The sequence below is a fragment of the Euphorbia lathyris genome, chromosome 3 (assembly GCF_963576675.1).
Source record: "Euphorbia lathyris chromosome 3, ddEupLath1.1, whole genome shotgun sequence".
Taxonomy (NCBI): domain Eukaryota; kingdom Viridiplantae; phylum Streptophyta; class Magnoliopsida; order Malpighiales; family Euphorbiaceae; genus Euphorbia; species Euphorbia lathyris.
This window is the reverse complement of record NC_088912.1, coordinates 46907745-46933299: the sequence shown is the minus strand read 5'-3', so window position 1 is coordinate 46933299 and position 25555 is coordinate 46907745. Positions and strand designations below refer to the sequence as shown.

The 25555-nt window shown below is 37.3% G+C and overlaps 1 protein-coding gene across 1 annotated transcript; it reads right to left on the bottom strand.

Annotated features, from left to right (window-relative positions):
• Positions 1 to 1533: 1533 nt before the first annotated feature.
• LOC136222486 (protein EARLY-RESPONSIVE TO DEHYDRATION 7, chloroplastic-like) lies at positions 1534 to 4381 on the bottom strand. Its single transcript, XM_066010262.1, has 4 exons — positions 3525 to 4381; positions 3197 to 3363; positions 2196 to 2280; positions 1534 to 1869 (listed from the first exon to the last, which is right to left on the bottom strand). The coding sequence occupies exons 1-4, from the start codon at positions 4292 to 4294 to the stop codon at positions 1689 to 1691; spliced, it is 1203 nt and encodes a 400-aa protein (XP_065866334.1). The 5' UTR covers positions 4295 to 4381; the 3' UTR covers positions 1534 to 1688.
• Between the last annotated feature and the right edge of the window lie 21174 nt (positions 4382 to 25555).

The following is a 25555-nucleotide window of genomic DNA, read 5'->3' as shown; positions in this document are numbered from 1 at the left end:
TCTTCAATGAAAACTGGCCAGCTAGCTCCATGGTTCTCCTAGATCCAGTTTTTGTACCACTTATTATCCCGCCTTCCAGGTACAACCCTGCAAGCTCCACCTTCTTCTCAACTACATCTTTAAAGAGCTGAAAATATTTGTTGCACTTGCTCACCCAACTTTCAATTTTAGATCCTTCAAAATGTGGTACCTCACATTTTAGTAACACCTTATTGAAATAGGATACCTTGGTGGAATAATATCCACCTTGTTCTAAGATGAGGAATTTACCAGAATTTCTCGTTGAGTGTTGATTGGGGTTAAGGGTTGCTCAAAAGATGGTTGAAGAATCTAAGTAGTGGCTGCTACAGATTTGTTGAGTTCCTCAACGTTTGCTGGGTGTTAAACCAATCCTTGCGAAACTGTGCATGATCCAAGCAGATGGAATCCATCCTTTACTCCTTGAACATCTAACAGCTGGGCTTGCATTGATTACAATTGATTAGTTGTTAATTCAGCCCTCTCCAACACTTGAACTTAAAGGGTCTGAAACTAGAGTTTTTTTTATTATAAGTTTTGATAGCTGCTCAGGTTTTCTTATAATGGTTGTTTACCATACAAGAATTATAGTCAAGGAAGGAAGAACTCGGTACCAATGTCAGAACTAAGGGTTGTGGCATTAGATCTGGGAAGAATTCAGAGAAGAAAAGAAGAGAGGATATAAAGGAAGAGAGAAATTATGAAGAAGAAGAATGAACAATTCCCTTTGAATTGGGAAGATATGACAAAAATAGTTAGCACAACTATCTAACAAACTCACTAGAATTCAAAATAGGTACAGTTAGAAAATCTAACATCTTGAAGCATCCTTAGTGGGTGGTAACAACTAAGTTGTGTCACCTAGGAAAAATAACAAACAAAAGTTATATTCCATTAGAACCCATTAGTTATTTAAAGTTTTATGGGGTTAAAAAGAAATTTTAATTAAAAAGATGGGATGAAAAGGGAAATTTGAAACAAAAAAGTTTATCACTTTTTTCTCAAAAGTGAGACACCCATTCTCCATTTGTCCACTTGCATCTAGTACTTTCTTTTTCTTGGAAAGTAGTATGCACTCTCTTCTAAGTTATTTCTTTTAATTCTTTATCTTGGAGATGAAAAGTTTGTAACTAATATTAGTAACAAACTAATATAAGTAACATCTTCCATAGTGCTAGGTTACAACCAAATGTACTAAGTAACAAAGAAATTGGTTCCCACTAGGGATGCTCTTAGGGAATTAACTGTAATATAGAAAATGTATAGCTAATACAAAAATAAAAGAACTAACAGAATTAACGATATTGAACCAAATTACTAAGTTTATGAGCATACGTCACACTCTTTTTATTGATCAGATGCATTACTCCGGTAATATAATATTTGTGTTTTGTGCCTAAAGAAATTAATGCTCAAGATTGATTGCTTGGTCTTGTGTTGTGTCTTCGGTGCTGTTGAGAATCAGGTCGGGTAAATGCAAAAGAACAATATTTCAAATTGAACAATCTTAGTACATAATAATAATAATAATAATAATAATAATATAATCGATAGTTTGAAAAAATACAATAACTTGATTAACTTCTCTTACGTGATACAAAAGAGAGAAGCATTTGCACACTCAAATAACACACCCAAAAACAATAATGCTAGAATTCATATTTAGTTCTTCATTTAGCCTTGATTCCGGTAGAATTTGCCACTGCAGCAGCCTTAAGAAGATTCGTGGGTTTCAAAGAACTCTTTGGGTTAATAGCCTTCCTTATCTTGAAAACTGCCCAAGCAATGCCCACGGCATGTCCCGCCGCATCAAGCCCTTGGTTTGTCAACTTTCCAGCTTCTTCTCCGAACCTTCAAATACCAGATATTCAATCATTCAGTCAGTTTACGGAATGACTTAACTAATTCATGAACTACCTCTCTCTATACTATCAAATCGAACACAAAACGCTGACAAGAAATTATCTTTGTCTAAAATGTATTTTAAGATAGTGTGTATCAACAACTGCTTAGTGGAACAAGAAATTCTCCAAATCAACTAACAACACACAAACAGAGACTAAAGCAAAGTGGATCACAATTTGTGAAAGCGACTTCTTGCATAAACACACTAAATGTGGTGGAAGTGCTAAACATGAAGATATTTTTGTTCAATTTAAAGGAAAATTGAGATATACCTCTTTGAGACAAGATCTGTAGTCACAACTGTTGATGTCGACATCACACTCCTTCCTGCATACTCAACAGCATCACAGACCTTGTCTGCATAACCATAAAAGAAACAACATCGTCAGCAAATCTAGAATAAACTTTAACACGTTCCAGCAGTTCTAATATCAGAAGATTACACATACAAAGTAAATTCTCTCTGGTTTAGTTCTACATTTCTACATCTTTAAATCACAGGTAATAATACCAATATCCTCAAGACAAGTCAGTTGTTACAGCTTTATGAAGCTCCAACGCACTCCGACTATGTATAAATTTACGAGCATGCCTACGCCTCAAGAGCAGATGAAGAAGCTAGAACAAGAACATAGGAAAACATTGTAATTCCTAAGTCGCAACATACAACTTCTTATATTACTGAATTGAGCTCTCCTCCATGTGAAAGAAGGCTCATCGCTAGGTCCATTACCATCAATTATCAAATTAAGAACTTGGGAAATACATAACACTACATGCAATTTCAGGACTTCATATTCACATGAGTTATGTTTGATCCTAAAGCAACTAGGTTGGTTTCGTAGATTCTTCTTCTTCACTTTGTTCCACATGGTTTAGGGGGTAGCCTTGTAAAAGATTTACTCTCTAGAAAATTAGATAAGAGAACTGTTTTGTGAAGTACATGAATGCGACTACATAGGGCTCAATCAAATGTAACACCTGTAATTATTTTTATTTAACAAAGAGATAAAATTATCTTGAAAACTGTCATGAAAGACATCATGTAGGAAGTTCACTATGGATTATTTCAGATCTACCAAATAAGGATATCACCTACAAAAGGTTCAGATTATTCTGCTTGCCTACAATTAAGCTTCAAATCAAAATTTTAATGGTATAATTAGGTTCTCAACGCATCAAAAATAACAGTTGAAAGAAGAGCAAGTCGACTTGGTAATTAATTAAACATGACATAGAACTATAGAACTATAAAATTGGAAGAATGACTTACTAAATCCATCCAAAGAAGCAAGAATAATTTGTCCAGGCAATATGCTAAAGAATTTCTTGCCCACATAGGAGTTGACAATTGAACTTGTAACGGATCCTGAAACTTTCAAAACCCCAGAAAGGGTTGCATTTGCCATTTCCTCTGACTTTTTTGTCAACATATTGACCCTGCAAATATTCCAAGATAAAATTAAACAACTATATAGCACTATACACATAGGTTATGTTGATATGAAAAACAGAAGTTGACCTTTGGTAATGCAATAAATTGAATTGGTACTGAAATAGAAATGCAAATCTCCAATGAATGAATATTATAAGAATCAAACCTTTTGATTCTCTCCATAGTTGCTGGACTAATCTGCACATTGGATTGATCTTTACTCCCCAGCCTCTTGCTCAATAATTGATTCCCCTTCTTCAACCTATCCACAGTCACATCTCCACACCATAATATCCCTTTAATAAGCCGAACTGACCCAGCTGCAATCATCCGAGCAACAGATCCACTATAATCTTCTACATTAGGAGCCAATACAGTCCAATACGCAGCCGAACTCTCCTCCATCAACTCCTTCTTCTTCTCCTCCGTCATTAACTCCTCCGGAGATATCTCCTTCGCCACATTCCCCTCTACCATCACCCAATTCCCTTCATCCTTCACCTCTTGCACTGTAAAACAACTGTAAGTCTCCAATATCTTATCCAATTCCTTCAACAAAACCTCTTGTCCTTTGGAAGCAATGGTGACTCCATAATTCAACAGCTCCACTTCAATCTCGTCTTCAGTTAAAGGAAGGCGAAGAGTGAAAAAGTAATGAGATTCATCAAGCTTAACGGATGCGGCATCTTTGGCCAATGGCCATCGAATTCCATTATCGCCTACACGAGCGAGAATAGCAACAGGAGTGTCGCCTTGTTTGAGACTGACAATTGAGAGATCGCCGGAAGCAAGTTGGACGCTCCTCTCACTCTCAATGAGGTGGACTATTGCTCCGGGAATTTTGATCAGAAGTTGTTCGGAATTTGAATTGGCACTGTCTTCAGTAGAAGAAGGCTTGGAGGGAACAACTTGTGAACGAAATTTGGAGGTAAACATTTTCTGTGTTTTGCGGTGAAGCTGAGGAGGAAGGAGGGATATTTGAATTTAAGCAATGGGATTGGGAATGGGTAAGCTTTGCTTAGACTTAGTATATAAGGAAGCGGACTGGAATGACGTGGCAACGGATGATTAGGCGCGTATTAACCGTTTTTGGGCTTCCTGATCTCTCCCGCGCTTTATTAATGTTAATCCCACCAAAATAATAATCTAAAAGTCACTCAAAAGGGTTAATTATTTTCCATAAGGAAAAAGGGTTAATCATTAGTCATTACCCAATATACAATAAGCATGTCACGTTTTTTTTTCTTTTATTATATTAATAATGCATATGCAACGTCAATATATTATAAACGTCATGGCTAGGGTTAAAAGAAATAATCTAAAATAATAAAATAATAATACAAAAAAACCAAATTGAATTTAAACTGAAAATTAGTTTAATCGAAATTAATAAACGATCATTTTTACAATAGATTAAATGTAATGGATGGAATAGAAGCATGACATCTTAATCAAAAAAATATTGATGTAATGGATGGAATAGAAGCATGACACCTCAAGTCCAAATCCTAGGAAGAGTTTTTTTTTTTTTTTTTCGTCTCATAGGATTCCGGAAGATTCCCTTGATCTTTGGAGGTTTAGGAACCTGCTAGCGGTAATGAGCTGTTGTTGCTGCGCCTGGACCGTTATGGATACATTTGGGCTTTTATTGCTTGATCATAGACCGTAATGAGGATGACGCACGTGACGCACGTGTGGATTTTATATTAACATTAGCTGTGTGAGATTTTATTCCTTACTATTTTCTTGATGTACTTATACTTTCTTTCATCTAATGGAATAATATCAGTATTTTATTAAAAAAGCCTAAAATAAAAGGTCAGTCATCGAAATAGTTAATTAACTGTTTAATGGATTAGGATACAGTTACACATTTTCTAAAAATCGAGGACCAAATTATAATTTAATGGACTTGTTAACCATCGTATCATGACTTTTTAATAATAAAAAATTTGTGAAATTTCTGTTTTTTTCAACCCTTGATATTTAATTTAACACTCGATCACACCTATTAAATCTGTAATTACTAGAATGCTCGGCAAGATTTGAAAATGCTTGACCGGGACCAGAAGTTCACTAGATCGTCCAAAAAGTAGAAGATGCTCAATACTATGCTCATACATACATTGAACACATAAAAATAAGCATCTTATTTGTCCATTACTGATGAGGACAGCTGCAGCGTGAAGGGACCGGAGCCAAGCCACGCGGAGCGTGGGCTCGTTGCCAGGAAAGAAGGAGGAGACCCACTCGAGGAGAGCCGAGCTCAAAAGGTCATACACGCTGGGCATTTTCCAAAACACGCGGAGCGTGAGTCCATTGCTGGAGACCCATTCGAGGAGAGCCGAGCTCAGAAGGTCATACATGCGGAGCGTGAGTCTAGTGCACGAGAGGGAGGAGGAGATGCATCCGAAAAAGGCCAAGTTCAGGATGCCACCCACGTGCCTCAAAACACGCGGAGCGTGGAGGCTATGGGCAGACTTCCTCGCCAAGTCTTTGATGAGGAGACAAGAGCTAAACTACACTTAATTACTGTCTTGCCACTGTCCATTATTTACACTATTGCCATTACTTGTTTTTACTTCTAATTTACCCTTAGAATTACTTCTTTAAACGTAACTCTAGTAGGGGCTATTTAGTCTTTAATCCTTTATTTAGAGAGGGTATAAATACCTCTTATTTTGTATGGAAGAATAACTTTTGATATTATTAACATTTTGAGCCTCCATTGGAGCAAGGAGTTCATCATTGGGTTTACTCAACCTTCTAATTTAGGTAGAGAAGTTTGTGTTCTTTGTCGGTTTAAGACTAAAACCGTACACATTGATTTCAATCTACATCAAATACATGTATTAAAAATGTAAAAAAATTAATTTTAAAATTAAAAAAAAATGTAATTTAAGATATAAATGAGATAACATAGGTTTTTAACCGAGTTTTATATTTCACTAACTAGAGTCTCAATTTTATACAATTATAATTAATTCAATACATTAAACTAAAAGATGAAAGACTTCGTTAATAATTAATAAAAAAAATTAGAGACGTTTTTATGTCTATTTCTTTCTAAAATAGTAAAAGATAGGTAATTTTATATGCCTCATTATACAAATATAGACACAAATTGTATGTATATAACATGATTAATTATATTAAGTTTCATAGTTTCAAACATTATAGATACGGGTAATTATAAAATTATTATTTACATGGTCATCAGGGTTCATGTGAACGCAACTGTTGTGCCTATATACCTAGAAAGGATGTAATAACTATTTTTAAAAATAGCTAAGATTTGTATGGGCTTATACAGAAAAAGGAAATAATTATACATATATTATTTTTATTGTTATTGTTATTATTATGACATAACACCTAACGAACTCTTTTACTTTTAAAAACTATCTTTTAGTTTCAAAAAATTATAAAATACTACACTAATAATTAATAAATAAATCTTCAATTATATGGCTACAATAATGATAACAATAATTTTCATAAGGAACACATTGATAAGAATTGAAGAAGCATTTGGGCCTTGGGTGCAGCCAGTGGTTAAGTGAGTCTCATTCCTAAAACCAGCTTGTACAAAGTCAATCTTTGCCCATCTCTGGCCTTACATACGTCATGCCCTTCTCAAAGTCATGGAATTGAACACTCATCTAAAACTATTCTGCAAATAAATAAATTTATAGAACACTCTTCAACTACTAAAATGTAAAAATGGATAGTGTTGGAATTAGGACAATGTTTATCCATGGACAATATTTTGAATTTCATTCTTATTAATGTGTCAAATTGCTATGATGCATACAAGTTAAAGAGCATGCCAAAACTTATATGGGACCTGATATTCAATATAAAAGCATATTTATAAATTATATTTGTGATTTTATTTTTTATTTTTTATTTTTATTTTTATTTTTATATTAGTATATTAAAGATAGTGCATGGTTGGACATTGTCCAACCACTATAGATGCTCTTAATTATTCCAAATCTCACGGTCAACCAAGGCTAAAGAGTAATATGGACTTATCACTCCTAACCAAAGTTTATAAAAAGGTGGATTCCATTATTATCTCACTACTTGATCGTCAAAGTGTTCACATGGACTGTTTTTAGCATAGGTCAACCGAGTTTAGTGGACTTTTGTCACCGTTCAATTTTTATACTTTATTATTTGGTATGATGAGAGTGAACTGACTACTAGCACAAGTCCTTCAATTTATCTAAAATAAAGAAGAAATCAACAAAATGGGAGAGACCTTTCCACCATTAGGAATTACCCCAATAAAATATGTCGTTCAATACAGCAAGCAGGCTAAATGAAAAGATGGACGCAACAACTGTCAATATGAACTTTGAGGACATCATTACGATAGAATCAAACTCTGAGGATTAATCCAAGGATCCCGCTATCAAGATGATGAAATATCTTAAGGACTTCCAAGTCATGCAAGTCGCACAAGCCTAGCATGCTAAAACTCAACGCCAGATGATAGAAACCCAAAAGGCAATGCAGGAAGACAACCAGAGGCGAAGACAAGGGGTCTGGCCCCTCCGGCCCTCATGTCTCCTCACATAATCCGTTCCTCTTAGAGGAATGTTTCGACCACCCTTGTCAACCTCTTGAGGAATGTTCCTTTCATTGTCTTATGAGAAACTAGGTGAAACTAGGAGAAACGAGGTAAAAGTGGGTGAAAGTAAGTGAAAGTGAGGATAAGGTTTTGGTTTGAAACGAGGAGGGTGGAAAAATATGTAGTTGAGAATTGACAAATGAAAAGAGTAGTGGATAGACAATAAATTCAACATGATTAATATATGATAGACAATAAATTTTCCTAAATTTGTTCAAAACAAATCAATCTTACTTTTATAGTGTAAATCTAGTTTAATTTTAAGAAGTTTTATAGTGGTATATAAAAATTGGTTCTGCACCATTAAGATGATAATATATATATATATATACACGAAAAAGTTCGATTTAGCAAAAAAAATGACAAGTTTTGATTTAGCAATTTTTTTTGGCATGCACGTGTAAATTTGCCCCCGCCCCCTCTCCCCATCAGACTAATCCGGTATATGGATGACAATGGGTAGGGTACCAACGGGTAGTGTCAATCTCAAACCCTTATCCGTTTATTTTTTTAATTATGCATCTCATTACTCTAACGGGTATACTTTTTACATCTCATATCCGTCCCATTTAATTCACAGGTACCCGCGGGTATCCTTGCCCGTTAAGAATCAATAAATAAAATAAAAAATATTATAAATTTAATAAATCATTTATCTAAAAATTGAACAAATTGAACCTTAATCAACAAGAATAAAGTAGCTTAGTGGTTGAAGAACAAACGGATGAGGTTCAAATCTCATATTTTATATCTAAAAAATAATAATATTTTTTAATATATAGAAGATTTATGACGGGGTAACGAGTACCAGGTACCCTGGGGGTATTCCCATACCCGTCCCATTACCCTAACAAGTAATAGTTTTGATCCCACATCTGTTCCATACCCTTTTATATAGGGTACGAGTAGTCCCATTAGGAGCGGGTAGTACTGGGTACCCGTTGCCATCCCTAGAGGGAGACACTTGTCCACTACTCCCTAACACCCGTAGAAAGATCATATAGACCCTCCTCTCAATGGTCGACACTCCCAACCTATGCCTCACTATAAAGGAACAGACCTGACGGGTCATATGAAATGTCTCCCTAGCAAAAAGAAATGGGGAACTTATTGATGAAGCCTTTGGGCCTAAGACCCAACCAATACCTATGAGGCCCATTTAGAAGGCTAGCTTGCACAAAGCGCATCTCTGTCCATCTTTTGCCTTATATACGTTGGGAGCATCTCAAAAACACATCTGAACACACCTAATCCCAGATCCCACAGACAGTCAAAGGTCAAGGGCAATATAGACTTATCATCCCTAACCAAAGTTTATAAAAAAGTTACGTAACACCCTTCTAAGGGATTCCATTCTTCTCTCTTTACATACTTTCCCTCTCCATTTCACATATTCTCTCACTAACCCGATCGTTGGAGTGTTCATAACCATTCCCGATGCAGGTTAACCAAATCTAATGGGATTGTCACTGTTCAGTCTCCATACCTTATCAGCAATGATAACGGGTTAGTTACATTTGTGGTCCTCCTAGTAACAGGACTAAAACATTAATACTACAAAACTTAATTTCTTAATATCAAAATCATCCAACTTTGCATTTGATTTCTTCTGTAGTAATTTTATTTAAATTCTGCCAATAACAGTTACCGATGATAGGTAAACTAGATTTTTACACATGGATCTGGGGATTAGAAGGCTGCTAGTGGATTCAGACAATCTCGAAGTAGTCAAGATGATTTCTGATAAAAGGGCTCTGTGTTTAGGGAGCCAGAATTTAGTTAAAGCAATTAGAAGGATTTGTTACTCTTTTGATTCTATCAACTTTTGCCATGTTTTTAGGGAGCAGAATCGGGTGGCAGATCGGCTTGCTGCTGAGGGCCATGAGAGGGCTTTGGACGTCTCTATTTTCTCTTCTCCTCTTGATTTCCTGTTATCTTTGTTTTCTGAAGACATTGTGGGGGTTAGCTTTCCTAGGCTAATCCCGGGTTAATTTGTTGTGGTGTTTGTTTTGTCTTTACTTTCTTTTCCCTACCAAAAAAAATGTAAAGTATAATGTTTTGATATTAAGAATTAAGTTTTGTGATATTAGTGTTCATTTTTAATTGGCAAAAAGCATAATTAAGCCAATGAACTTTACATATTTTAAGGATCAAGCCAATGATCAATTATTTTTTCATATTGAGCCATTGATCATTGATTCTATTATGGATTCGGCCCTTATTTAACATTTTCATCGAGTTTTAAAGATAAGTATTGTTAGGGCGATTCGGCCTATTAACGTAGACAAATAAAAATAAGAGTTTATTTACTATGATAGATAGAGAATAAAAAGTAAAAAGAAATGACATAAATCAATTTCTAGTATGTTCTTCCAAACTCGACCTTCTCCTCTTCTATTTCGCGATTTCCAGCATTAGAATTTCCAAATCGATCTTCTCCCTAACACCAAAATTCATTTCTAACAGGTTCTTCCAAGTTTCATTTCCAACTATTTATAACGCATTGTAAATATTTTAATTACTAAGATTTATAAAGCAGTCTCATCCCCACCTCGCTCCATTTATAATCTTATTTATAAAGCATTGTAAATATTTTAATTACTAAAATGTCCATCTATAAATAACTTGCAGACAAGGGTAATGTTGTTTTTCTTAAGTTTATAAAGGTAAATTTGTATTGGAATGTTCAAACTTTCTTATAACACCTCAATTTTGAAGCGTTAAGATTTGGAATAAAGTCATACATTTAACTTTATTAGAAATGTTCATGGATTGAACTAGACCGAGTTCAGATCTGATCTTACTGGGAGAAGCTTAATTAGCTTATTCCATTCCAATTCAACCCGCAATATATTTTCTTTGGGCTCAAACCGGGCTTAACCATATTAAGGAAAGTAATTTCTAAATCTGACTCATACCGTCTAATTAATATATTTATGTTAAAAAAATTAAACTAAGACAATAAATAATAAAACATTAAACTAGAATTTTGTTAATTAACTTTTTTTTTTAAGGTTGGGACGCGATGAAAGGCCAGGCATCCCAACTAGGTTGGCACCCCCAGCACATCCATCAACCCTTTTATTGATAAAGAAAAGAAAAATTACAAACGGATAAAGAAAAAAGAAAATAAGAATAAAGCAAAAAAATTACAGAAAACGAATATGCGCTACATTGCACAAATCGTCAAATACTAGTGCCTGACAGAAGTGAGGTGTCGAGTGCCACCAGCAACTAGTCGCTGCTGATTGCCCATAACTCGCGAGTCTATCTGCTGCCTGATTTTCTTCCCTAAATATATGTGTAGCTCGCCAAGTCATTACTGAAAGCTGATTTAGGCAACATTGCCATTCTCTTCTGATTCTCCATGGTACCTCAGCTTGGCTATTAGTCAATAGATGCACGGCATAGGTCGAATCAGACTCGATCCAAATGCTCCGCCAGTTCTTTCCCACACAGCTTTGACTGCGAAAGCGATCGCTTTGAGTTCAGCTATGTTGGCGGACGAGTTCTGTATACGAAAAGCGAAGCACCCGACTACAAAACCCCTTGAATTTTGAAAAATCCCACCTGCCCCAGCATTATCTGTGGAACTCGAAGCTCCATTTGTGTTTACCTTTAACCAGTGGGGCAATCCAACGCACAACAGCATAATCGGGGTCAGGAGGCGGACGAACAGCGGCAACAGCAGTGTCACGCCCTTCGTTTATCAACTGCATCAGCCTGTATTTTAAATTTTGGATTGAAGGAAGCTCATTCTCAAAAACCGCTCGGTTTCGTATATGCCAAATGAACTTCGCCTCACCCGTATTTCACGAAGCGTGGTGAAGAAATCAGCAAAGCAAGCATTAAAACTGCAGGTAATATCAAACACGTTGAAAATTAAATTCCAAAGTTCCTTGGCAACAGCGCACGCTACGAATAGATGGGAAGCATTTTCTTCTTTGAGTTTGCAAAGTTCACATCTTTGAGCCAAGGAGAATCCATAAGATTGCAGCAAAGATTGAAGGGTGAGTTTGCCTTTCAGCAGCTTCCAGAAGGTGCGGCACGTCTGGGAGGAACAATTGGGTTCCAAATAAACTTGCTCCACGCAACCATATTACCTTGAACAAGATGAGAGTAAACTGATCGAGCCGTGACTTTTCCAGAATCCGACGGTTGCCAAACACACAAGTCATTTCCTTCAATAGCTTCCATTTGATTGATGTTCGCTTGAACATGGATAGGAAGCTCTTGCAAATTAATCCAAGAATCGTTAAGTCTGAAGTTCTGAATAGGATCGTACAGCTTGGCCTGCGTATTTTTAGGGATATTGATCTGGTCCGCGATCGATGGCACAATCCACCTGTCAGTCCAGAAGTTCAGACTCGAGCCTTCACCAAACCACCAAACTGAATCTTCATTAATCAAATCAAAATTGGCTCTTAGTGAGGACCAGATGGAAGAATTTACAATGTATCGTTTAGGCATCCCAGATGGTTCAAAGAATTGGAGCCGAATCAAATTGATGATAAATCTATTACCTTGTATGAGATCCCAATTGAATTTAGCAAGAAGTGCAGTGTTAAAAATTTCGAAGTTTTTGATACCCAAACCTTCATTTGCAGTTTGCTAACATCAAATTTTCCAAGGAACCACAATGAGCTTCCTTCGATCCTTATCCCCAGTCCAAAGGAAGTTACGGATAGTGATGCGAACCCACGAGGAACAGTGCCTCGAAAACCCGACAACTAGATTTGATCCCTAGGAAAGCTAACGAATCAGGGTCGGACAGAAAAGAACCCTTACAAAACTAGGTTGTAAAGACCCAATTCCAGTCTCCAACAATTAAGGATTTAATCCCGAACTGTTCAAAGTAGTGCCCCAAAGAACACAAGAGAAACCACTCACAAACTCTTTAGAGTAATATTTTTATTGATGAAAAAAGCACTATCTTACAAACATAAATCAAACCTATATATAGAGGATTACAACCGTGTCAAATTCAGAGTATTGACTTAATATTCAAAATCAACTACCCATACATATGAATTGATAAGGTTTGTTTGCTGCCCACTACATTTGACTTGATAAAATATAAATCTATTGCATACAAACAAAAGATACATTAATTGTTCTTTGTTTGTGTTAATTTCTTATCAATTATTTCTTGCCATGCTTGTATCAGATGGGTTTTGAGCTTGTCCAATTCACATTAATTTCTTTTCCCATAAATCCAAACCACTAAAATTCATATAGTAATTTTTGAAATAATTTCACCGCTCGATTCGTTTAGTCCGTGTTTGGTTTCTTTGATATACCCGCTTTCCGAGTAACCCGAGAGGTATGAAAAAGTTATAGCTTCTTGAATTCCACCTGTGTCAATTTGGTCCGACATATCTAACATTTGCACCACATATGTTTGGAGCTCCTCTTCAAACTGCTTAGCACGTGCTCGAGTAACAGGTCCATCCGGTAGACGTATTCGCTCCTCAGAAGGATTCGACCTCGAATCAGAATCTGCATCATAAAAAGATAAATCAGTAACATTAAAAGTAGCAGATACATTATACTCACCAGGTAAATCAATTTTGTAAGCGTTGTCATTAACACGCTCCAAAACTCGAAAAGGACCATCGCCTCGGGGTTGAAGCTTATTTTTACGAAGGCCTAGAAATCTCTCTTTTCGAAAATGCACCCACACCAAATCACCAGGTGCAAACACAACCCATTTATGATGTTGGTTTACTTTAGAGGCAACCCGTCTATTTTTTTCTTCAATGTGCTTGCGAACCTTCTCATGAATTGATTGCACTAATTCTGCTTTCTTAACGCCATATGTACTAGACCTGGCATCCACAGGTAAAGGTAGTAAATCCATAGGAGTAAGAGGATTAAGACCATAAACAACTTCAAATGGTGAAAACAAAGTAGATGAGTGAATACTGTGATTATATGCAAATTCTACCATAGGTAAACACTCTTCCCAATTCTTAAGATTTTTCCCAACCACAGTACGCAAAATTTGACCAAGAGTTCGATTAACGACCTCGGTTTGTCCATCCGTTTGAGGATGACAAGCAGTAGAATACAAAAGCTTAGTACCCAATCGACTCCACAAAACACGCCAAAAATGACTTAAAAATTTAGCATCTCGGTCGGATACTATAGTTTTTGGTATTCCATGCAACTTTACGACCTCTCGAAAGAAAAGGTCTGCAACGTTGGTAGCATCATCGGTTTTATTGCATGCAATGAAATGTGCCATTTTGCTAAACCTATCAACCACAACAAAAATGGAATCACGGCCTTTCTTTGTCCTAGGTAACCCAACAATAAAGTCCATAGAAATATCTACCCAGGGTTCTGTAGGCACGGGTAACGGGGTATAGAGACCTTGGGACAAAACCTTAGACTTAGCCTTTTTACAAGCAATGCACCTAGAACAAAGTCTGTTGACATCCCTACGCATCTTTGGCCAAAAGAAATGTTCATGCAAAATATCTAAAGTCTTACGAACCCCAAAATGCCCCATCAGTCCACCATCGTGGGCTTCTCGGACAAGCAATTCTCGATATGAACATTGTGGCACACATAGTCTACTTTCTCGGAATAAAAAGCCATCAAGTAAATAGAATTTGTCCATCGCAGACTTACCGCATGCAAGGTACATATCACCAAAATCAACATCACCTTTATACAATTCCTTAAGATGTGTAAATCCCAAGAGCTTAGTATTCAAGGAACTTAAAAGAATATACCTGCGCGATAGTGCATCAGCCACCACATTTTATTTACCTTGCTTGTATTGAATAGTATATGGAAAAGTCTCAATGAACTCCATCCATCGGGCATGTCGTCTATTCAACTTACCTTGTCCCTTGAGGTGTTTTAGGGACTCATGATCAGAATGAATAACAAACTCCTTAGGCCAGAGGTAATGCTGCCATGTTTCCAACGCCCTCACTAGAGCGTATAACTCTTTGTCATAGGTGGGGTAATTAAGTGAAGCCCCACTCAACTTCTCACTGAAGAAGGCAATTGGTCGTTTATCCTGCATCAAAACAGCACCAATACCTATGCCAGAGGCATCACATTCAATCTCAAATGCTTTCTCAAAGTTAGGTAATGCAAGTACAGGAGCAGAACATAATTTATCCTTCAAAATATTAAAAGCATTCTCTTGTTCTATTCCCCATGAAAATCCTACTGTCTTTTTAATCACCTCAGTGAGGGGAGCAGCTAAAGTGCTAAAGTCCCTCACAAATCGTCTGTAGAATGATGCTAAACCATGAAAGCTTCGCACCTCAGACACACTACTAGGTGTAGGCCAATCGCGGATTGCCTTAACCTTTTCCTCATCTACTTTAATTCCTTTAGAGAACACAATATAACCAAGGAAAATAATTTGGTCTGTGCAAAAGGAATATTTAGACAAGTTAGCATATAATTGTTCTTTTCTAAGCACATCAAAGACACTCCTTAAGTGACCTAAATGCTCTTCTAAAGACCTACTATATACCAATATGTCATCAAAGTAGACCACCACAAACTTGCCTATAAATGCACGCAACACATGATTCATTAAGCGCATAAAAGTTGATGGTGCATTGGTAAGACCAAAAGGCATAACGAGCCATTCATACAATCCATGTTTAGTTTTAAATGCGGTTTTCCATTCATCCCCTTCTTTCATCCTAATCTGATGGTATCCACTTTTCAAATCTATTTTACTAAACACAATAGATCCATGTAATTCATCGAACATATCATCTAACCTAGGAATAGGGTGATGATATTTTACCGTAATGTTGTTGACGGCTCGACAATCAACACACATTCTCCAACTTCCGTCTTTTTTTGGAACAAGGAGCACAGGTATGGCACATGGGCTCATCGACTCCCTCACGTACCCTTTAGTAAGTAACTCCTCTACTTGACGTTGTAACTCCTTCGTTTCCTCAGGATTACACCGATATGCTGGACGATTAGGAATGACTGCCCTAGGTACTAGGTCGATCTGATGTTCGATGCCCCGAATAGGTGGTAATCCTTCAGGCAATTCCTCGAGCATGACATCTTGATATTCCTGCAAAAGAGAAATACAAGAACTAGGCAGGACATTATCAGCTTGACTTACATATGCTTCTCTATAAACAAGTAATAAGACAGGCTTATTTACAGAAAGAGCATACTTAACCTCGCTGGACCTCGCAAAGAAATTAGCCTTACCCCGCCCCACACTGTTATTCTCTCTTGACTCTCCTTTTGCATGTGGCCCCTCTCCTTTTGTAATTTCAGAATTATTTTTACCTCGGCTCTCTCGCTCTTTGGCCACATCATTATCTATTCTCTCATTTTTTTTTGAATTTTGCTTTTCTCTCACCAAATCCTCATTTTCATCACTCTTCTCACCATGCTTTTCTCTCGACTCTCGGTTATCATCAGATGATACATGAGCTTTATTAGAAACAGGCCCACTATGATTTCTAAGCTTGATTTGGTCTTCATAGACCTCTGTAGGCGTTAAGGGAGCTAAAACAATTTTTTACCAACATGTTCAAAACTGTAACGGTTCTTTCTCCCTAAATGCATAGCATCTCTATCAAACTGCCATGGTCTACCCAATAAAATATGACCAGCTTGCATGGGTACGACATCACACAGTATTTCATCCTTGTATTGCCCAATTTTGAGGGACACTAAGACTTGTCTATTTACTTTAATCTCCCCACAATCATTTAACCATTGCAATTTATAAGGGCGCGGGTGCTTTGTGACTGGTAACCCTAGCTTCTCTACTAAGGTGGTACTAGCTACATTAGCACAACTACCACTATCAATAATCACACTATATACCTTGCCTTGCACGAGACATCGAGTGTGGAAGATGTTTTCCCGTTGTATTTTGTCCTCGGCAATCTTCATTTGAGAATTCAATAGTCGTAGGACGACTAACGACTCCCCTCGTTCAGCTCTGGTGAAGCATTCCGCCTCCTCAGAGTCTTCGTCTTCTTCTCCGGCCTCATCACATTCACTTTCAGTGTCAGTGACTACTTCTCCGCCCCTCATGATCATGGCTCGTCTATTTGTGCATTCAGATGCTATGTGACCAAATCCCAAACATTTGAAACACTGAAGTTTGCTTGGTCTCGGTTTCTCTTCTCCCTTATGCTTATTTTTTTCAACCGAGTCTGACTTGTGTTTGGCATTGTCAAACTTTGAAGGAAATCTGCTTCCTTTCTCTTGGTTACCCCACCGTGTAACACCCTGGTCCAATACCATGTAGATATTGTCCGCTCTGGCCCAATTCCAACACATTGGGCCTCACGGCTTTAAAACGCGTCTGCATGTATTGGATTCACATCTTACTAATAAGCCCCAATCACTCCCTCTCCATTTCCGATGTGGGATTCAGTTCATTCCTGCCTCCATTGTCATCCCTTAGGGCCGCTCCTTGCTCAGGCCTTCTACCCCGGCACCACCCTCTCCGGACCGGGTCGTTACAGGCCCACCAGCTTCCGCCTGGTTCGTCCCCGAACCACACATCGTACGTGGAGAGTCGGCTCTGATACCAATTGTAACACCCTGGTCCAATACCATGTAGATATTGTCCGCTCTGGCCCAATTCCAACACATTGGGCCTCACGGCTTTAAAACGCGTCTGCATGTATTGGATTCACATCTTACTAATAAGCCCCAATCACTCCCTCTCCATTTCCGATGTGGGATTCAGTTCATTCCTGCCCCATCGTCATCCCTTAGGGCCGCTCCTTGCTCAGGCCTTCTACCCCGGCACCACCCTCTCCGGACCGGGTCGTTACACACCGTTTCTTCCAATTAGAGTTAGAAGATGATGAACCTCCTGTGTAGGATTTTTCATACTTTCTCTCCTTGAGTTGTCGTTCTACTATCTTTGCTGCATGTACCATGTCTTCCACGTCTACACAGTGTTGCAACTCAATAATATTAGCTATGTCCCGATTAAGACCAGCTAAAAACTGAGACTTAGTAGCTCTTCGATCTTCAACGACATCGGCTCTCAACATTGCTATCTCTATCTCCTTGAAATATTCCTCTACACTCTTTTAACCTTGTTTAAGGACTTGCAATTTTCTATATAAACCTTCATAGTAGTCATTAGGGACAAACCGCTTCCTCATAACAGTTTTCATTTCATCCCACGTGTCAACTTGCGGCTCTCTACATCTGGTTCTCGTGGTGACAAGTTGATCCCACCAGACTAATGCATAATCCGTGAACTCAATTACTGCTGCTCTCACCTTCTTCTCCTCTGAATAATTGTGACAGTCGAATATGAGTTCAATTTTTTTCTCCCATTCTAGGTAAGCTTCAGGATCGCTTTTACCATTGAACGAGGGAATTATCAATTTTACTTTTCTAAGACCCCTGTCGTCTCTAGCATTATCATCCCGTTGTCTATTCCATCTTTCTTCATTATCATGCCGATTTTCTCCACCAGCTCGATTCGCTTCTAGAGCAACTCGATGATTTTCCTCCATGATGTCCATACGTTCCATTAAGCGGTTTAACATTGTTAACACTTGATCGTCTGCCATATTATTGCGCAAAAGAAATTCAAATAGATCAAGTAAAATAATGAAAAAAAAAACTCACGATTCACTCGGTGTTTCGCTCAATTTTTTTTCGGCTATTCTCTCTGATATGCTCACCACTCTGTGCCTTTTACCGCTCGATTTCTCTTACAGTGTTCTTTAAAGAACTCAGTCGAACAAATTCAGTTTAACCCCAATAGTCAAAAACCAAAATTCAACCTTACAACCTAAGAAGCAAGACGTTAAACAATGAACGGAACGTAGATAAACAAATCGATGACCAAAATATAATGTGGACGTTAGAAAATAATCAATAGAGAATCATGGAGAACAAAATTGAAATTAATTTTGTGAATTATGGTTCTACCAAACCGGCTGAAGTATTAACTGTGTAAGACTTTTTTTTTTTTGAATAAGCTAAAACGGAACTGCAACTTGGTTTTTTTTGTTGTGCTATGTAAAAGAATATATTATATGGAAAGGAAGTTCTTCACGTGTATGGAGAAGATTTTTTTTTTCTTTTTTTTTTCCACTAACAATTTCTTTTTTTTTCAAAATTAGGATAATAATGTTTTTTTTTTCTTTTCTCTTAACAGAAAAAAAAAACAAAACAAAACAGAAAAATAGAAAAATTAAAATAAAATAGTTAAAGAAAATTACGAATAGATAAAACCTGAAAAGTTAGAGCTCGGCTCTGATACCAAACTGATGCGAACCCACGAGGAACAGTGCCTCGAAAACCCGACAACTAGATTTGATCCTTAGGAAAGCTAACGAATCAGGGTCGGACAGAAAAGAACCCTTACAAAACTAGATTGTAAAGACCCAATTCCAGTCTCCAACAATTAAAGATTTAATCCCGAACTGTTCAAAGTAGTGCTCCAAAGAACACAAGAGAAACCACTCACAAACTCTTTAGAGTAATATTTTTTATTGATGAAAAAAGCACTGTCTTACAAACATAAATCAAACCTATATATAGAGGATTACAACCGTGTCAAATTCAGAGTATTGACTTAATATTCAAAATCAACTACCCATACATATGAATTGATAAGGTTTGTTTGCTGCCCACTACATTTGACTTGATAAAATATAAATCTATTGCATACAAACAAAAGATACATTAATTGTTCTTTGTTTGTGTTATTTTCTTATCAATTATTTCTTGCCATGCTTGTATCAGATGGGTTTTGAGCTTGTCCAATTCACATTAATTTCTTTTCCCATAAATCCAAACCACTAAAATTCATATAGTAATTTTTGAAATAATTTCACCGCTCGATTCGTTTAGTCCGTGTTTGGTTTCTTTGATATACCCGCTTTCCGAGTAACCCGAGAGGTATGAAAAAGTTATAGCTTCTTGAATTCCACCTGTGTCAATTTGGTCCGACATATCTAACATTTGCACCACATATGTTTGGAGCTCCTCTTCAAACTGCTTAGCACGTGCTCGAGTAACAGGTCCATCCGGTAGACGTATTCGCTCCATATGAGAATCCGGATTTTCAACCCGGGTTATATCAGATAGCTCTGTTAATCCGCGCTATAAGAGCCGCAGGCCAACGATACAGAAGAAACAAGTGCACAAGAGCACCAGTTAATGCAGATTTAATCAGAATGAGCCGACCAGCAAAGGATAGAGATTGCCCCCGCCAAAGACTGAACTTACTAAGAAATCTGTCAATCAAAGGATTCAAGAACCGAGATCTAGGGGCTCCTTGGAACAGAGGAACACCTAGATAATTAAATGGAAGGGCTGCTTGCCTGACGCCCAGGATTTCTGCAAGGCAAGCTCTGCGCCCTGCGTTAATGAAATTGCCAAATAGAACTTGGGATTTGCTCCAATTGACCCCCTGACCGGAGAAATCTTCATACATATAAAACAAGTCCCTAATGCATCTCATATTTTTTTTGTCGATGCTCTAGCAAAAATCATCATGTCATCAGCATAAAGCAGGTGAGAAGGAAACGCAGCTGTACTGGTGTACATCATTGGATCAAATCTGCCCTCATCAGCCAATTTTGAAATCCATCTGCCTAGAAAATCTTCAGCAATCCCAAACAGTGTGAAAGACAGCGGATCGCCCTGCCTGACTCCACAATAGCAACCAAAGAAGCCCTTTATTCCTCCTCCAATAGCAATTGAAATTCTAGCCGATCTCAGAATTTCCAAAATCCAGTTCCTAAATTTTAGAGCGAATCCAAAAGATTTAAGAACAGCCAGCAGGAAATTCCAATCAAGGGTGTCAAAGGCCTTTCTAATATCGATCTTGAGAGCTATGTTGCCCCCAAAGCACTTCTTTTTAAGCATATTGATTCCCTCAGAAGCCGCAGCAATGCAGTTATGAATGCTCCTACCTGCTATAAAACCAAGCCGATTGTCAGATATGATCCTGGAGGCAATTGGAGCAAGTCTGTCAGCTATAATTTTCGATATGATCTTGTAATTGAAGTTCCCTATTGCTACAGGATGGAACTGGTGAATTTCATTAGCCCCTTCGACCTTGGGAATGAGAGCAATAATACTCGAGTTCATACTAGGCAGTATATAACCAGAGTCAAAGAAGCTGAAAACCATCTGACAAACATCATTACAAACTATATCCCATTAGTGTTGATAGAACATACCTCCAAAGCGATCAGGGCCTGGTGAACTGTCTTTACTCATGTTAAAGACTGCTTTGCGAATTTCCTCACACGAGGGACGCTGTGTCAGAAGGTCATCATCCATAGCAGTGACACTTTGAGGGATAACCGATCTAACAGCTTCATAATTAACATGCCTCAAGCTGCCTGTGAATAAAGATTCACAGTAGTGGACTACATGCTGTGCAATTACATTTTCATCATTGACCATCGTGTTGTCAATGAGAAGGCTGTCAAGAGAGGATTGTACCTTCCTAATTTTGGCAGACCGGTGAAAGAAGGTAGAGTTTCTATCCCCGACAGCAAGCCATTTTTCTCTGCGTTTGTCCCTGTATAAGAGTTCTTATCTGTATAGTTGCAGATCAAGTTCCTATTGCGCTTTCAGCTCTTCCTCAAATCGTGCATCATTGAGACCCTCTCTGGATATAGTGTCTTGAATATCTTCAAGCTTAGTCAGAGCAACAACTATATTGCTTTCAACACAGCCAAAAACTTCCTTATTCCATACTCGAATCTTGGGCCTAAGGGACTTAAGTTTATGACAGAGCAACTGGGCTGGCGGGAGAGAGAGATTGCAGGAGGACCAGTGATCAGCCACTAAATCTCGCAGCGAATCGTGCGTAGTCGACATGGAAAGAAATCGAAACCTGCTTTTCCTAACAATTCCATTAGCACAAGAGAGAAGGATCGGGCAGTGATCAGACTTGTTTCGAGGAAGAATATAACAATTTAATCTGTCCCAGCAATCTATAAATTCATCATTCACCAAAGCCCTGTCTAGCTTGCATTCAACATGATCATCGCCCCTTCTACCATTTGATCAGGTAAATTGAAGTCCAGAGCTTTCAACCTCTGTCAATTCCCCATTTTTGATGAATCCTCGAAAGTCACGGCAGCTGCTTTCTGAGGGACTTCTTCCTGTTTTCACATGAGCTCCAATAATTGCGTTAAAATCCCCTAAGACCAGCCTTTTATTACAGACTTGAATGGCGAGAATTGAATTCCAAAGAAGTCTTCTCCTGTTAGCATTATTATCGCCATAAACAAATGAAATTTGATAATCATTATGGTCCAGACTGTACCTGAGCGTAATGTGCTGCTCATGACTGATCACTGTGGAGCAACGACTATTGGTGCCAATTTTGCAAAAAACCCATATAGAATTATTGTTGTTGTACTCAACCCGTTGCATACCAATCGAGTTCCAGAATAGAATAGGAATTCTGTCAAAATCAACCATAGGCTCAGCTAAGCATAATAAATCAAGATGATTGGTTCTACACAGCAGTTTAAGAGCCCTCTGAGTTCCCTCATTCAAAATTCCCCTGCAGTTCCAGAATAATATATTCATATATATTTTATAGGAGGTCGAGTTCGCCCTGTCAGGCGAGAGTCGCTTTTCAATTTCTTACGGGTTGTTATCCAATCGCTTCCCTCAACCGCATAGTTATTCACTGTGCAAATCTCTCTATTCTGTGACCGCATCATGTGTTGCGTCCATTCTTCAGATTCAGTGAGAAAATTTACCTCTTTAGTAATCCCTGCCAAAAGATGAACTTCAAAACCCTCAGAGTCAGCCACTGATCTTCTTTCATCCTCACTGATATCGCCCCAGGCATCATTACCACCTTCCTCAGCTCCATCTCCAATTAACTCTGAATTGTGGAGCACCAATTGCAATGAATTGGCATGAGAAGCTTCACAAACTGCTTCTTCTTCTTCATTCGATGGAGAAGCAACCTCAGCTTGCCTTCCATTATCAGCCTGAATACGATGCCAGACCGTGCTAACTGTTTTCTTAGATTGCATATTCTTCTGAGTTGGTGGTTTGGAGGCTTTGGCATTTCTCCAATATACGGAAGACGAGTGCCCAACAGAAGAACAAGTGCCACATAACATAGGAAGGTTCTTATATTCTAAGAACACACATTGCTTCTGATTATCAGTGTCAATTCGTAGCCTATCTTGAATTTCCAATGAAAGCTTTACATCAATTAGCACCCTAGCATAGTGCCCAAATTCCCCATTAATTGTATTGTTATCAAATCTAATGGGCACCCCAACGGCTCTAGCAATACTAGCAATAATTCTGGTATCCCAGAATTCCTAAGGTAAATTATAGAATATTACCCAGACTTGCACAGAGGTGGATTTATGAAGGTCCGGATTGAATCCCAGGTACTAGGGCGAGAACCTGATGATGCCTGGCTTGAAAGAAATCGCTCCCTGTCCCCAGATAGACTGTAGAGCCCTTTCGTCCGGCATGACAAATTGGTAAAACCCCTTGCCTAGAGATATCATTTTCCAGTCAAGGTTGCGCTTCCATATTTGATTCAATTTCTGCTTAAGATTAGCATGTTTCCAAGGTTGTTCCCATTTTCTTAGCGAAACCCGCCCAATAACTGAATATTGTACATCTTTGATTCTCTCCTCATAGATATTCGGGTAATTAATTTATTAGTCCCTATATTTTGACAAAACACACTGTTTAGTCCCTGTATTTTCATAAACACATGGTAAGGTCCCTAACCTTTTTTTCAATGAACTGTTTAGTCCTTCCTTCTATTTGTTAGATTTTTTTTACCGTTTATGACTTCGGAAATGACTAAATTACCTATTACTATTTACCTTCAAACTTTAGAAGAGAAAATCCAATTTAAAAGAAGAAGCTATTTGTATGGAGAACAAGAAAAAAAAAGACCCAATGCTTACGAATTTGAACGATTAAGAAGAAAATAAAAAAGAAAAACACTGAAAGTTGATTTCAGATGCATTAGAGTTTAAAGGAAAGGAAAAGAAGAACGCAAATCCAAATTGACTAACAAAATCTTCATGAGAGTCTAACGACAGGGACTAAACAGTTCACCAAGAAAAACGTTAGGGACTAAACAGTTCATCGTGAAAAAGGTTAGGGACTTTATCATGTGTTTTTGAAAATACAGGGACTAAACAGTGTGTTTGTCAAAATATAGGGACTAATAAATTAATTACCCTAGATATTCTGAGGTATTTTGATTGCCTTGAAACCCCCTTCTTTCGTGACCAACGACAGTGAGGAGTTGGGAGTAGTCGAAGAAGAAAACAGGGGCGACGATGGAATGGAAGTCGAGGGGATAGAGCTCTTAAAAACATCTGCGAAAGAAATTGCAGCAGGAGATGATCGTCCGCTGTTAGCAGTAGCGAGTTTGGATAAGGCGTTTCTGTCAAAGAGGTGGGCAATTGCGAACGTCGCAGCGTCGCCGGCGGCCGTCAAGGAGGAAGACATGTTCGGGTTAGGTCATCTTTTAAGGTAGCTTAGTTTTTTTCGTAATTCTGGGCTGTTAATTAACTTAACAAAGCTCATTAAATATAATTTTAAATAAACAATAAAAACATTTAATAAAACAATTAAAAACTAAATCTTGATAAGAAAAATATACAAAAATATATAGGTAGAAAACATTATGGTTAGTTAAATTTTTGATATTTTATCTGGACACATTAGATTTTTAATTTTTTTTATCACATTAAATCATTGCGTATCAAATTAGTTGGTTGTGAATATCTAATTTAGTTAAAAATATATTTTTCATTTCATGTATGTTTGAAATTATATTTTTACAGTTTAAAATAAGGTTTTTACCGTTTCTCTATAATCAGATTACGCATATAAAAAACTCTTTTCAAAATTATAAAAAATAAAAAATTTCGAATACATGTAAAATGAATAACACTATGCTAAGTGGGTTTTATGTTCAAATATGATTTTTTTTCTCATTAGGATATACTGTGATACAAAAAATGACCGAGATTTAATATGTCTTTATAAAATATCAAAAGTTAATGAACCAAAAAAATGAAAGATCGAAAGATTCAACTTCAAGGTACTTTACACTTAGTCCACTTTCTAAAACTAATATAAATAATTGACTTTTAGATTTAATAGTGACTAATACATATAATCTCCAACAATCTCGTTATTTATTATTTCATTATTTCATTATTAATTATTTTTACGTTTATTAAAAGTGAGAGGGGAGAGACTACTCAATAATAAATTATTAATAAAATAAGCAGACACTAAAAGTTGAGAGAGCTTTAGAAGATGAAGAGACTTCCTATTAATAGAAAAAATAAAAAAAAAAACTCTTAATAATTTGTGGAACCATTAAAATACAGTTGAAGCTAATTTTTAACTCTCGAATATATATATATAAATAAGTGGACTGGGTTTGAATAGTTTACAACAAATATCAAACCCAATCTATTCTATAGATGAGTTTGAATGGGCTGGAGTTAGGCAGAACAGAATGTTAAATATAGTTATCTAAATCCAATCCTAAAGAACGGAAATCCAATCCTAAAGAACGGAAT

Coding starts and splice junctions, on each gene's coding strand:
- LOC136222486 (XM_066010262.1), bottom strand. CDS start 4,294: ATGTTTACCTCCAAATTTCGTTCACAAGTTGTTCCCTCCAAGCCTTCT. Junction 3,364..3,524: donor ACTATGGAGAGAATCAAAAG/GTTTGATTCTTA, acceptor GAATATTTGCAG/GGTCAATATGTTGACAAAAA. Junction 2,281..3,196: donor TGCTTCTTTGGATGGATTTA/GTAAGTCATTCT, acceptor ATGGTTATGCAG/ACAAGGTCTGTGATGCTGTT.